General features: G+C 39.8%; 1 protein-coding gene across 1 annotated transcript in view; it reads left to right on the top strand.

Annotated features, from left to right (window-relative positions):
• Positions 1–13,376, top strand: part of LOC308417670 (phospholipid-transporting ATPase ABCA3-like) — a gene marked incomplete at both ends in the record, with an annotated part of 96,820 nt that overhangs the window by 10,792 nt on the left and 72,652 nt on the right. Inside the window, 5 exons of the mRNA XM_080913009.1 lie at positions 5,838–5,954; positions 6,269–6,386; positions 6,667–6,840; positions 9,319–9,500; positions 13,161–13,295. Coding sequence (XP_080769135.1) covers positions 5,838–5,954; positions 6,269–6,386; positions 6,667–6,840; positions 9,319–9,500; positions 13,161–13,295 — 726 coding nt within the window. The remainder of the gene's footprint in view (positions 1–5,837; positions 5,955–6,268; positions 6,387–6,666; positions 6,841–9,318; positions 9,501–13,160; positions 13,296–13,376) is intronic.

The following is a 13,376-nucleotide window of genomic DNA, read 5'->3' as shown; positions in this document are numbered from 1 at the left end:
AACAAACAAAAAGCCAACGAAAGCAAACACTGCCATGGTTGTGCAGAAAGGAGAACACATATTCTTTACCGCTGACAGTGCAGACTGGCACAACCACTATGGAAACCAGTGTGGATGTTCCTCAAATAGTCACGTCTGCCACAAGTCCTCACTGTACCATAACTCTTAGGCATAAATCCAAAGGGCTCTATATCCAGCTAGAGATAGATACATGTGCATGTGTGTTCATATCTGCTTTATTCATTATAGCTAGGGGGAAAAAAGGGAAAATGTTATTCTAGAAGTACAGAGATGGCTTTGGTTGTTCTGAGCAGCTGTGAACAGTATGGTTCAGTAGATGCTACCAGAGGAAGGGGTTTGACACAGGCTAGTCCTGTGCCCAGCACTGTTACCTCCATGAAGAGCAACTGTGGAGAGGGGTATGGAAAATTGACTGACATGAAGGGAAAGCAAAAGACAGAAAGTACACCAGAGGCTGCATGCCTCACCATTGCACATTCTTTTCCGTTTTTGTTTAATCATTAAAAAAAAAATGCAAGGACCATTCTTAGGTTTCATGATATACAGAGATGACCTGTGTGGTGGGTTGGTCCATGGGTCATTATCTGCTGACACAGCTAGGCCATTTAGGCAAGACTAAAGACAAGAAGGTAATTTTAAGGTAATTCTAACAGGCCAGGGAAAAGGCAAGAAAGCCTGAGTTAAGTTGTCTTAGTGTATGGGGACAGAGATTGATCTGTGGACCTATATATAGGAAGTAGACATGAGTGGAAATGGATAGGTACATGACTGACTTTGATTTTTTTGAACTTTTCACAACACTTCTCTCAAGGATTTCCCCACACATCATGATGTTGCTAAGGCCTTTGGAGATGCTGTCAAATGATGTCCAGGTTGAGTAAGTCTATTGTCTCCCAAAGGGACAGTGACACTGGAGTTTAGAAAAGACAGATCTCAACAGGGAACACAATCATTCTTTTCCTCCCTGGCTAAAGACGTGAAATTACAATGCTCCAATCACCCATGGTCAAAGCCTCAGTCTCATTCATGTGGTGCAATGCGTAATGTATATATATCCCCACCATTTCCTGCTGTTGCAGTGTTTGGGGAAGTCAACAGTATTCTACCATGAAAGTGATTAGAGATGCTCCAGGTTAGTGCCCAAGGAAAACTGAGCAAGAGTCCTGGCTATATCTCTATTTCCTTTGTCCCTTACACATGGGACTTAATGTAACCCTGTTTCTTCCCAACCCCTCATGGCTTCCCTTCCTTCCTCATTTGTGGTAATGCCATCTTCCAGTTGTTCAAGATTTTGTTAATATTTCACCATCTAGCTATACCAGCACACTCTCCTTGGTTTTGCCAACGACTGTCTCTCCCTAATGTTTCCATATTAGTCCCTCGTCCCTCCATGAAAATGGATAACTTGAACCATTCTTTGTTTTTTTTTCCTCCCTATAAGACCTTTTCTTCCCTAATTAGTGAATAACCATTTCCAAATCTTTTTGACTACCAGCTGAAACATCCAGTTTATTCTTCATGACACGGAAAATGAAACTGGACACTTTAAGCTAGCATTCATTTTGTTTTGTTTAATTAAAATCATTTTTATTGCTAGATGTGGTGATTAGAATCTTTAATCTCAGCACCTGAGATGCAAAGGCAGGTGGATCACTGTGAGTTCGAGGTTATCCTGGTCTACCCAATATGTTCTAGGTCAGTCAGGACTACATAGAGAGATCCTGCCTTAAAACAAAAAAAAAAAAAAAAAAAAAAAAAAAAAAAAAAAAAAATTAAATTAATTATTTGAGAAGCTCATACATTACACGTTGGTTATGTCTAACCTCTTCCCCATCTCTTTCCAGATCCACATCCTCTTTTATACTCAAACCAACTTTGTGCGTTCTTTAAAACAATGCAAAAACCCCAAACCCAGTTTGAGCTCTCACCCCTTTCAAATCATTATTCTGCCTCCATTCCTAAAGGCTATTGATATCCTACTGTGTAAAAGCCCATGTTAGTGTTGGCTTGCTTTTGAACTTAAGCAGAATTGTGCAATAGCGATTCTTTTTGCTTCTGATGGGCGTTCACATTTCATGGCGCTGTAATTGGTACAACTTGTTTCAACAGATGGAATGTGGTAACAGCAATGGACTCTTGTGACTTACTGTTATATTTTAGTGGGTAATAATTAGGTTGTGCTGGATAATGATTAGGTTATACTAAATAATAATTACATCATCCTGGATAATGGGGCTTTGAAACTTCCTCCTTCACTTTGTTTGCTGCTGCTGCAAACACGCCTATCTGACACGGGGTTCTCTGTTCACTATTGCCAGACTTGTAATGAAGCATGATGTCTTCATCTCTTGGTTTCTAATTTACACATCATCTCACCATGGGTTCCAGTTCTCCTTTGCTATATAAGGTCACTGCACCTTCAAATGATTCACACCTGTCACCACCTCTTCTCCCTGCCTTGGATTCAGGCATGACACTCTTGGATTCAGGCAAGGTTGTTCTCCTGTTTGAGTCTATTATGGGGGAAAAAATCACTTCTTAGCTCCTAAGGTTGTGGGAAAAATTTATCTCCTTAAAAAAAAAATTATCTCCTTAAAGTCAGGACAAAATTTTTAAATCTCTTTTCTTTCTTTCTTTCTTTCTTTCTTTCTTTCTTTCTTTCTTTCTTTCTTTCTTTCTTTCTTTCTTTCTCTCTCTTTTTGCTGCTAGCCAGAGCAACTGATAATCTCAAAGTGCATCAGCTGCCTTTGTATGGGGCACAATGTAATTATAGGCACACAGTTCATCACCTTCAACACACCCCACAGACTGAAACAAGTTGTGCAACCTGCTTACACACCAAAGAGAAGTAACATGAAAAGAACCTGTACACCAGAAGGCACACGTGACAAAGCCACCTTGGGGACTGTTTATAATACATGGACATTTTTAATTGAAGTCCAGATATTGTGATTTTTTTTTTACTTTAGTGGATATTTGATAATCTTACATTTCTGTGTTTATATCTTATTTTTTTAAGACAGAGTCTCAGTGTAGCTCAGGTTAGCCTAGAATATTCTATATAGCTCATAATAGCCTCAAACCCATGATCCTCCTGATTCTGCTTCATAAATTCTGGTATTATGGGCATATTCCATGACACCCAGCTATTACTATGTAGTTTTTTTGTTGGGGGGTGACAGTAGGGTTTATTCGAAAGCTTTTATTCTCAGTTTGGGGCAATTTTGCTCCAATGGTCACTTGACAATGTTTGGAGAGAATTTTTACAACCAAGATGCTACTTCCACTGGATTGGTAGAGGCCAGGGATGCTGCTGAATGTCCTATAACATCCACCACAGTGTCCTTCGACATAAAACTGAACTGTCAGCCACATCAAAGTTTAGAAGCCTTGATAGGCATAAAGACATAGGTCAATGTCCTACACAGAAAAATTTTCAGTAGTATTTAGGTTGAGAATTCAGGTCCAGGCCCACTAAACTGGACACACCTTGTAGGTAGCCTTCTTTTGATGGTGATTATGGCTTAATCTGGTTGTTGGCAACTGAAATTTTTCTTTGCCTGTGTTGCTGTGTTCTGGTCCTGGGATGTGTCCTCGCGAGCTCTAAGATGGAGATGGTGGGAGCACCATCTAAAGGCGCCTGGAGCACTTATCCTGCTAACCTCTGCCCTTTCTGAAACCCTAAAAACTCCAGCTGCTTTGCCCTCTCTGGGCTTGCTCTGTGTTTTCACCTCATGGCAGCTGCTGGGCTCTTCAATTCCCACTGCAACCAGACAGGCAATTATCATCACTTAGCTAAGCACTCAGTAGACCCTCCCAGTTCACCTTGACATTTTTCCTTCTTGTCTTTTATACCCAAAAACAAAGCGTGCTTTTCATGTCTTGGTTAATTAGCCCGCTGCCTACTTTTCTCTGCAGGTGTGGACCAAATCCAGAGCCTTGATCATGTGTAGTGGTTTGTACAGTTATTCCCAGACCCTGACACGGGTCAGTAGGGAAGGTTGTAAATGTAAATTAAAATTGCCCTAAAGCCACCTCTCTGTGCAGCATTCTGCACCTGATGCTACCCAATGGTCGATATCATTCCCTTGACAGAATCCAAATTACCTAGTCACAGACTTCTGAGCAATCCAGGGCTGTTTTACTTTGGTCAATTGAGGTTAGAAGACACGCCTACTGTGGGTAGAGCTACTCCATAGGCTGGGGTCTTGGGCTGCATAAAAAGGAGAAATTGGCTGAGCAGTCATCACACAGAGATATTCTGTATAGCATTTTCCCGTAATGCTGTCTGTATACACTGCTAGCAGAACTTAGTGACTCTCTACTGTTGCAGGCTGTGACCCCCCCCACCCCGAACTACTGCTTTCTTCAAGTAAACTGTGTAATTGAATTTTCTTAAGTTTTTTCCGTTATCACTAGCCATTAGGCAAGAGGCATTGAAGACACAAAGTTGCAGTTTGAATAGACAGGAACAGGGTGTCCTCCAGTATGATCTGTAATACTGTTACCTCTCAGTCTGGTGTTCTAACTTGAAACTTATTTTATTTTGTATGTATTTTATATAGCTTGCATATATGTATGCATATGTACCATGCATTCCTGTTTCCTACAAAGGCCAGAAGAGGGTGTTGGATCCCTGGAATTGAAGTTACAGACGGTTGTGAGCATCCTGTAGGTGCTGGGAACTGAATCCGGGTCCTCTGCAAGAGTGACGATCTAATTGATTCCTTTTTTTGTTTCCAACTCGACACAAGCTACAGTCATTTGGGGAGAGAGACTCTCAACTGAAAAAAAAAATGTCTCCATAAGATTTAGCCTGTAAGCAGGTCTGTAGGGCATTTTCTTGATTGATGATTGATGGGGGAGGGCCCAGCCCATCATGGGTGGTGCCAACGCTGGGCAGGCGGTCCTGAAGTGCATAAGAAATCAGACTGAGCAGGCCATGGGGAGCAAGCCGGTAAGCAGTGTTCCTCCACAGCCTTTGCATCAGCTCCTCCACTTCCTTCTCTGGCTTATGAGCTGAAACGACCCTTTTGCTTTCCCAAGTTGCTCTCAGTCATGCCGTTTTACACAGCACTAGAGACCCTAACAAAGGCAAGTAGTCAACAATCTTCATAAGGGAGCTGTTTCTCCGGCCCCCTGGATTTCTAGTTTGTAAACCCAGAAGAGGTTAGTGTAGGTAAATTCTAGGATGAAGGCAGCTGGAGACAGCGTTGACATGCATGGATGTGGCTATGTGCCATTGAGCTTTATTTCCAAAAATTTAAGGAGGCAAATCAGCTCATGCATCACAGATGGCCTGTCCCTGCTCAGATCTGTGGTAGAGCTGAAATGTATTTATTTACCTTTTGGGCATAATGACAAGAGGAATAGTCTTAGCTTTACTTACCTGTTTGTTTGGTAAAACAGGGTCTCTGTGTAGCCCTGGCTATCCTGAAACCCACTCTGCAGACCAGGCTAGCCACGAACTCAGAGATCTATCTGCCTCTGCCCCCCGAGTGCTAGGATCAAGATGTGCCACCACAGCCCGGATTCATCTTAACTTTCTTACACTTTTAGTTTTTAAAAATGTTTCTTATAGCAGAACCAGAACTTGCTGAGTCTTGGGAGATAAGAATTCTGGACCCAGAATTCCATGTTGAAGTCACAGCACTGACTGGGTACAGAGTTGAATTCAGTTAGGTCCTTAGGCTATTGTGAAGCAAGATGTCTTTGTCGGTTATCTGGGATGACGATGGTTAAGCAATAGTAGGACATATGAAGACATTCAAAGTGTGTTTTTCATGACTCACAATTTGTGTTGATTTCTCCTTCAGGAATACCAGCTCATGGTGGGGCTCAGTAATGCTATGCTTTGGATCTCCTATTTTGTCACCTTTTTATTGATGTATTTCGTCATCATCTGTTTGCTGTGTGGGATTTTATCCCTCAAGGCAAGTATCCATTTGCACTCAGCACATCACAGGGACAAAGACATTGTGGTGTGGGCAGAGTGTGTTCACACAAGAGGGAATGCGTTCCCCCCGCCCCCTGCTGACTCCACTGTGGGAGGTCAAAAGGTGTAGTGTATCAAGAAGGGGGAAGGAGACGCAGATGAATGGCCCTTCGTGGACACCGACCTAGGTGTCTCCAAGTGGCTTGACTCATTTCATGAGGGAGGTGTTCTGTATCTTCCTTCACTTCTGTGCCTTCCCCCTCCCACATCACTTCACTTGTGATCAAAGCAGCTCCCTAATTATTTTATCAGATTACTCATGAGAGAGTCTTCCAGCACAGTGATCCACTCTTCCTCGCCTTCTATTTCCTGAGTTTTGCCACCTCCTCGATCTTACTCAGCTTCATGATTAGCACATTCTTTGATAAAGGTGAGTTGACAACGCCGGGAGAAACTCTCATTTTGGAAGCCATCTCAGAGTTTCAGATACCACTGGATAAATTTCAGAAAAATGTCTTCTCGTAATACTCAGTTAAGGGAGAGTCTTGATCCGTGCACTAGTCACAGTGTGAGATGCCGGTGATATAGCGGGCAAAAGAGTGCCCTCCCTTTTTAGAGTTTTATTCTTTTCTTTGCAATAAAAGGAAAGCTCTTTTCCCCAGCTGCTGAGGCTTATGTCAACTGACCCTCTTTTTCTTCTCCCTTTCCAGCTTCTCTGGCCACTTCTATTGCAGGGTTCCTCCATTTCCTCACCTTCTTTCCATATTTGGTCATATTTTCTATGTATGATCAGACAAGCCTCAGCAAGAAGCTGGCTCTCTGTCTCATTACCAACACAGCACTAGCATTCGGGACTGACTTGATATGCAAGCTGGAAATGAAGGGTGAGTCTTCCCTTTGTGACAGCACCTGAATTAATTTTTGTCCCAGAAGGAAAGAACAGAACATACAGAGTTGGGGGAGAGAGGGCTAAAGGGTAGTTTGAGTGTTCCTACCTATCATAAAAAAAAAGTGTGTGTGCCTTATAGATGTACATACTATGTACACACATACACACACACACACACACACACATATACATGTACACGTTAAGGGAAATGATATAGCACCATTACAAGTAACATATTAAGTATTTATATTTGTATACATATATTATGTGCATGCCTTACCTTCTGTCTCTTCTGGGGAATAATGGGCAACAGATGCCTTTCACACCGAAAGATGTCAGTGTTTCATTATTGACTAATTGTAGCTCTTTCAAAGTTGAGTTTATCTGGCTGAAAAAAATTTGAGTAGGTTTATGTATGGAAGAATTTGCTTAAGTGTTTAGTTTTATTTAGAAAGACGGTGAGTGGCATTGTGTTCTCATTCTTTGTTTATTAGCATTGTTCTTCGTTTGTGGTTGGTTTGAGTTTCAATCTATCACTAGGGAAACTTCTTTGGATCTTTTTGTGATCTCTTTGTTTCATTTTGGTAAATTAGCCTATTACTGGACCTGTTGTAGTAAACATTCTTTAGGAGTTTCTACCCTACCTTAGATCATTTAGTTCCCAAGTAAAAGACATAAAACCTTTACATTTATAATGAGCTTTAAAACACTAGAGCTGGGCAGATGTCAACCCTCTGTGCTATTTTGTCTACTCCCTGCCAATAACCCGAGGGATCACTTGCTATGTTTTGCTAGGCTGCTCCTACTCCAACTGCTGGCCCTCCTGGCCATGCACTCATGATCCATGGCATCTGTTCCCTGCTCCTCCTCTCTCTCCTCATGGTCTCTGCCTTTGGATACATACCTCTGCGTGGGATCGCTGTTAGCTTTTGCACAGTTCCATCATACTTTCCTTCCCACCTCCCAGAAGTTTCCTATGAGAAATCTACTCTGGCGCTAGTCAGTTTATTTCTGTGTGTCACTTGGTGCTTCTGTCCTGAAGGTTTTAGTATCCTTTCTTTGTTCTGGATTTTTAAAAAGATTTAAAATGTTGCAAAGAGGTTACTTTGGGGTAATTTACTTTTGCTGTACTAAGTGCTTTCTATTCCCCACGTGTGCAATATTTGGATGCTTTGGAATATTATTTCATTGACTAGGTCTCCTGTATCCTTAACCTGTGATTCCTTGCCCTTAGGAATGCTGACTAGACAAAGATTTGATCATCTGATGATGTCTTAGAGATCTTGTGTTTTGTCTTCATTATTACTTTTTTCAAGAAGGAGGTGTTCTTTCTTCTAACTAATCTCTATTGTTGAGGCTTTTACACTTGATTTACTGAGCTAATGATTTTAAAGATTTCTCTTTGACTCATTTTCAAAATCTGAGTTTTTACCTAGTTTCTCATTTGTATCCTGAATTAATCTTCCTTAATTCATTTGGCTTTTTTTATCTGGATTCATTAGACTCTTTGAAATTTATTCTGTTGAATTCTTTATCTGGCATATCACACACTTTGATCTCTTTGGAACCTGTTCGTAGATATTGACTTTACGGGGTGTACTGTCTTCTGTTTTAATTTTACTTGTGTTCTTCAGTGCAGCTGATTTTACTTGTTTGGACACAGTAGTAACTTCCAATTTCCTATATGCTAGCCTGAAGAACAGAAGTTGAGCCTTCTTCTTCTACTGGTGAATATGAGTTTATATGTATTGTTCACCTCACACCCGGATATTTGCTTTAATGATTCTAAGATTTTATGATTGTTTATGTCACTATAACTTTTAGTTGGGCTTGGATGAACGTTTTCTTCCATTATTTTTTACTTCCTTTTCTTCTTGGAGAATCTAAACACAAGAGTGTCATCAAATAACAAATAGACAGCACATGTCTCCAGAACACAAGTGCAATTTATTCTTAAAGCAGCTGGATATTGTGGGGGTCTCTACAAACACTATGGCCAACAGAGTGTCGAAATGCTGGAGGCAAGAAGGATGTCTAGTGTGACAAGATTTGAGTGGTCAGAGTTGGTTCAAACTTTGAAAGTCTGGCCCTGGATAGTTTGTTTTAGGCATATTTAAGCACAGCAAATTTGGGGAAAAATTTGTGGTGATTATCAACTCAGTTCTGTGTTCACAATGAAGCCTAAGATATGACTACATCAAAGCTCTTATAAAATACAAGAGACATCTTTCCTGTTCCAAGATAGGTTCTATATATTAAATGAGAAAGCAGGCTCAAGGGAAATGGTGCTCATTTTAAGGCTCTGGGGAGGACAGTGCTGCAGATGGCTGAAGATGAACAGGCTAAGATAAGGGTCTGTGGGAACCGGATCTTGCTTGTGTGCAGTTATAGGCACAAGGACCTACATGCCTCCTACCTGTTTACTTCAGCCACTGTTGGACATCTGAAGTAACCGTCTTCCATTTTGTTTCAGGGCATGGCGCTCAGTGGTACAACTTTGCTACCAAAGTAAATGCTGATGATGACCTAACCTTGGCCCACATAATAGGAATGTTTTTCTTAAGTGCTTTTCTGTTTGGCCTTGTGGCCTGGTATGTAGACGCTGTCTTTCCGGGGAAGTATGGTGTGCCCAAGCCCTGGAACTTTTTCCTGAAGGTGAGCACCTACATGCCTGATCTTTAGAACCCTGACCCCAGTCCTTCCGTACCTAGTTTGCAAAGAGCAAATAAGGCTCCAGACACCTACCAGACTTTCCAATGGGAACTGTGACATCAGACCTCCTGTTTGTGACAAACACCTGAGAAGAACAACTCAAAGCTTCGTGTATGCTTCAGCCCACATTCCTATACCCACATCACATTGAGCTGAGGCAGGGCAGGTCATGTTTGCAGGAAGATGTGGCAGAACAAAGCTGCTCATCTCATAGAAACCAGGAAGCAGAGCCGGGATGTGTGTGTTAGTGGGATCCTGCCCTCTTCACCCTCAGTCTACCAATGCCTGGGTTACCTCCCCAGTGATTCCTTTCTATAAAAAACCTCAAAAACATCCCAGAAATGTGGCTTATTGAATGCCTTGGCAAATCTCAAGGCAATTAAGTGGCCAGTGAAGATTAACTACAATGCCTCATCCTTTTTGCAGGGACACTCCTGTTTGCCATATGTATGTATGGAATGAAATGATTTTCTGCAAAGAGATCTCATTTGAATGGATGCATGCTAATATTGTCTGTAGACCCTAGTGGGAAGAGGAAAAACTATGCCTATGTCTACTTTTAGTTTTAAGTATGACCATGCATATTTATGAAAAGTGGTATAAAATTTAATATACATATATAATGAATATTTTATTAAATCAGGTTAATTATCATTTGCACCTCAAGTTGAGAAACTTTAAATTTCTCCCTTTTAGTCCCTTAGAAGATACAGTTGTAGATCACTGTAAATTATAGTCATCCTGCCATGCTGTAGAACCATGTATTTCCTCTGTCTGAGTTTATTTTATTTATTCCTTTACTCTTCCCACAGCTCAGCCTGTGACTATAAATTATTCTGTATTTCCAAGAAATCTTCTTTTTTTTTTTTTTTTTTTTTGCTTCTACACATGTGTGGGAACATGAGGTATATGTCTTTCTGTATCTTTTTTTTTTCTTAGCACTGTATCTTCCAGGCATTCATACCCATGTAAATAAACGACAGTCTTCTTTTATGGTCAGCCATAGTCCATGTCATGAGTATACCTTACTTTCTCTATCTGTTTACCCATCAAATCCATGTCTTGGCTGCTGAGAAGGGTGTTGCTACAAAAAGGAGAGCACAGTTGGGTGTGAGCCCAGCTGTGTTTCTATTTTTTGTTCTTCCCAGGAACTTCTGCTGTGCTGTTTTCCATAAAGGATGTGCTAATTTAAATTCTCAGCAGGAGTTTGTGAGAGTTCTTCTTTTGCTTCACACTCAGCAGCACTTTTTATGTTTGTTTTATGGTATGTGTGTGTGTGTGTGTGTGTGTGTGTGTGTGTGTGTCTGAGAGAGAGAGAGAGAGAGAGAGAGAGAGAGAGAGAGAGAGAGAGAGAGAGAATATATCCTTGTGATTTTGGTTTGATTTGTAACTCTTGTAGTGATACTGAATAATTTTTACTTACTGTTATTATTTTTTTTAGTATGTGAAGTTTTGTGTTTTATTTAAAATATTACAGGCCTGGGTTATACTCAAATATACAACCATTTTTCTTTTAATCACTGTATCTTTGTTAGAGGAGATTCTACTGTGGTCTTGTTGAATGAGAATAGCCTCAAGGTTAACTTTAGTCAAAAATTAATTTAGGCCCTCTTTGTCTTTTGAGAAATACCTATTCATATAATTTGCCATTTTGAAATTGCATTACACATGTTTTTCCCACTATTGAAGAGTTTAAGTTGTCTATCTATGCTGAACACACTCCTTTTGGACAACTAGTTTACAAATATTTTCTCCCATTTCACAGGTAAGCTTTGCTGTCTTGATCATTATTCCTGTTTGCAGAGGATTTTCAGCCTAATAATGTGACTCAATTGGCCTGAATTAGCTTTTGTAGTTGTTCTTTTAGGATCTTATTATAATCAAAAGTGCCAGCTCTCTAGATGTCTTAAAACACTGCCTCATTTTCCTTCTAGTAGGTTTAGGTGTTTGGGCATCATGTGTTCTGAAAGGTTGGCCTTTGAATTCCTTCTGTGCACAGGTGTCCAATTTTTTGGACCATTTATTGAAGAGACTTTTAAAAATTCAATATGTCTAAAAAAGTCAATATGTTTCTAATATTTGGTATCTTGGTAAAAAATCAGCTTCTAATACATATGTGGCCTTATATTTGGATTCTATATTGTGTTCCATTCATCTATATGTTATTCCAGCATTATCTGAGTTAGATACCAGAGCTTCACAATATAGAAAAAGACCAGATATGTTGATTTTTGTAGTCAGATTGCATTTGTGTATGCATGCACATGCACAAACATTATTAGAACACATAACCTGTGTGCATGTGTCCTGTTCTACCTTACTCCTTTGAGGCAGGATCTCTCATTGAACATGAATGTAAGCCAATGACCTACAACCCTTACATTTTAGCATCCTATTTAATGTCTTAAGAGTTTTGTGATTTTCATTGTAGAATTTATTCATTTGATTACATTTGCCCCTAGGTAATTTTGTGGCTATTCTGTTGTCATTGGGATTATGTTCTTGATTTCCATTTCAACTAGTGTGTTTTTAGTATTTGTTTTTTAAATCCATTCATTTCAGTAGGTTGACTGGTGAAGTTCTCTAAATTTGTCAGTCATTACCTGCAAACTGAAATCATCTGACTTTCTCTTTTACTGTGTGGGTGCCTTTTATTTATTGTTCTTACTTAACTGCCTGCCCTGGCTAAGACTTTCACCATCGCATTAAGTAAGGATGGTAGACATATGAACACTCTTGTCCCAGATATTAAAAGAAATGCTTTCAGCCTTCCCCCATTTGAGATGATGTCTGCTGTGGGCTTGTAAGATGGAATTTAATGTGCTGAGTAAATTATTGCTATGCTTTATTTTCTGAAGATTTTTAATAATATACTCTGAATTTTGCCAAATGCATTTTTTATCTCCATTGGGATGATGCTATATTTTTGAAGGATAAAGACTTAATGACTTTGTCAAATATATAATTAAGTGGAACTGGTGTTTCTTTATAAATACTTAAATGGTAAAGAAGACAGAGACTACACAGTACAGTGGACTAAGTACAAAAATATTAAGACACTACAGACTTGCCTTTCAGTGCTTGTGTAACATCAGTGAAAATGAACATTTGGCTAAAATATAAGCCAAGTGGTTTAAAATATTTATGAAAATGATTTTGTCTTTACAGATTCACTGAAAAGTGCCAAGATAGCCACAATGTGTAACCCAACTCTGCTAGAAAGATCTGACTCGGAGTGAGGCAACACTTCTCTGAGGCAGCTTCTCTGACTTTCATCTTGCAAAGCTGAGCTTGAAGCAGAATGTGTGTTCTGTGGTCATAATTTCAGAAATTCATATTACAGACAATTTGCTTCATGTTATACTCATCACAAGTGATGACCCTTTGAGTCATCCATTGTAACTGCGAGCCAGAGTGAAACAAGCCAGAGAGCTTTGACATCTTAGAGCACTCAACTTTCTATTATTATTATTATTATTATTATTATTATTATTATTATTATTACTATTATTATTATTATTACTATTACTACTACTACTATGAATATTATCATTATTAGTACCACTACTATTATCACTATTTTTTTTTGTTGTTGTTATTTAGAGAGCCTACTGGTTTGGAGAGCCAGCCTTGAGCAGGGAAGAGAGCCAAGTCACTGATTTAATACCTCCAAGCGATGTCATGGAGCCTGAACCTGTTGGCTTAGTGGCTGGCATCCAGATTCATCATTTGTACAAGGTCTTTACATATTCACCAGGTTTCTGGTTCTCAGTAAGATGGAGAAACAGTCTAGTATGGAGATTAGATGTTTGTCATGGC

The sequence above is a fragment of the Micromys minutus genome, assembly GCF_963924665.1.
Source record: "Micromys minutus genome assembly, chromosome: 2".
Classification (NCBI taxonomy): Eukaryota; Metazoa; Chordata; class Mammalia; order Rodentia; family Muridae; genus Micromys; species Micromys minutus.
Note: the sequence above shows the minus strand (reverse complement) of the source record. Positions and strands in the feature narration are given on the sequence as shown.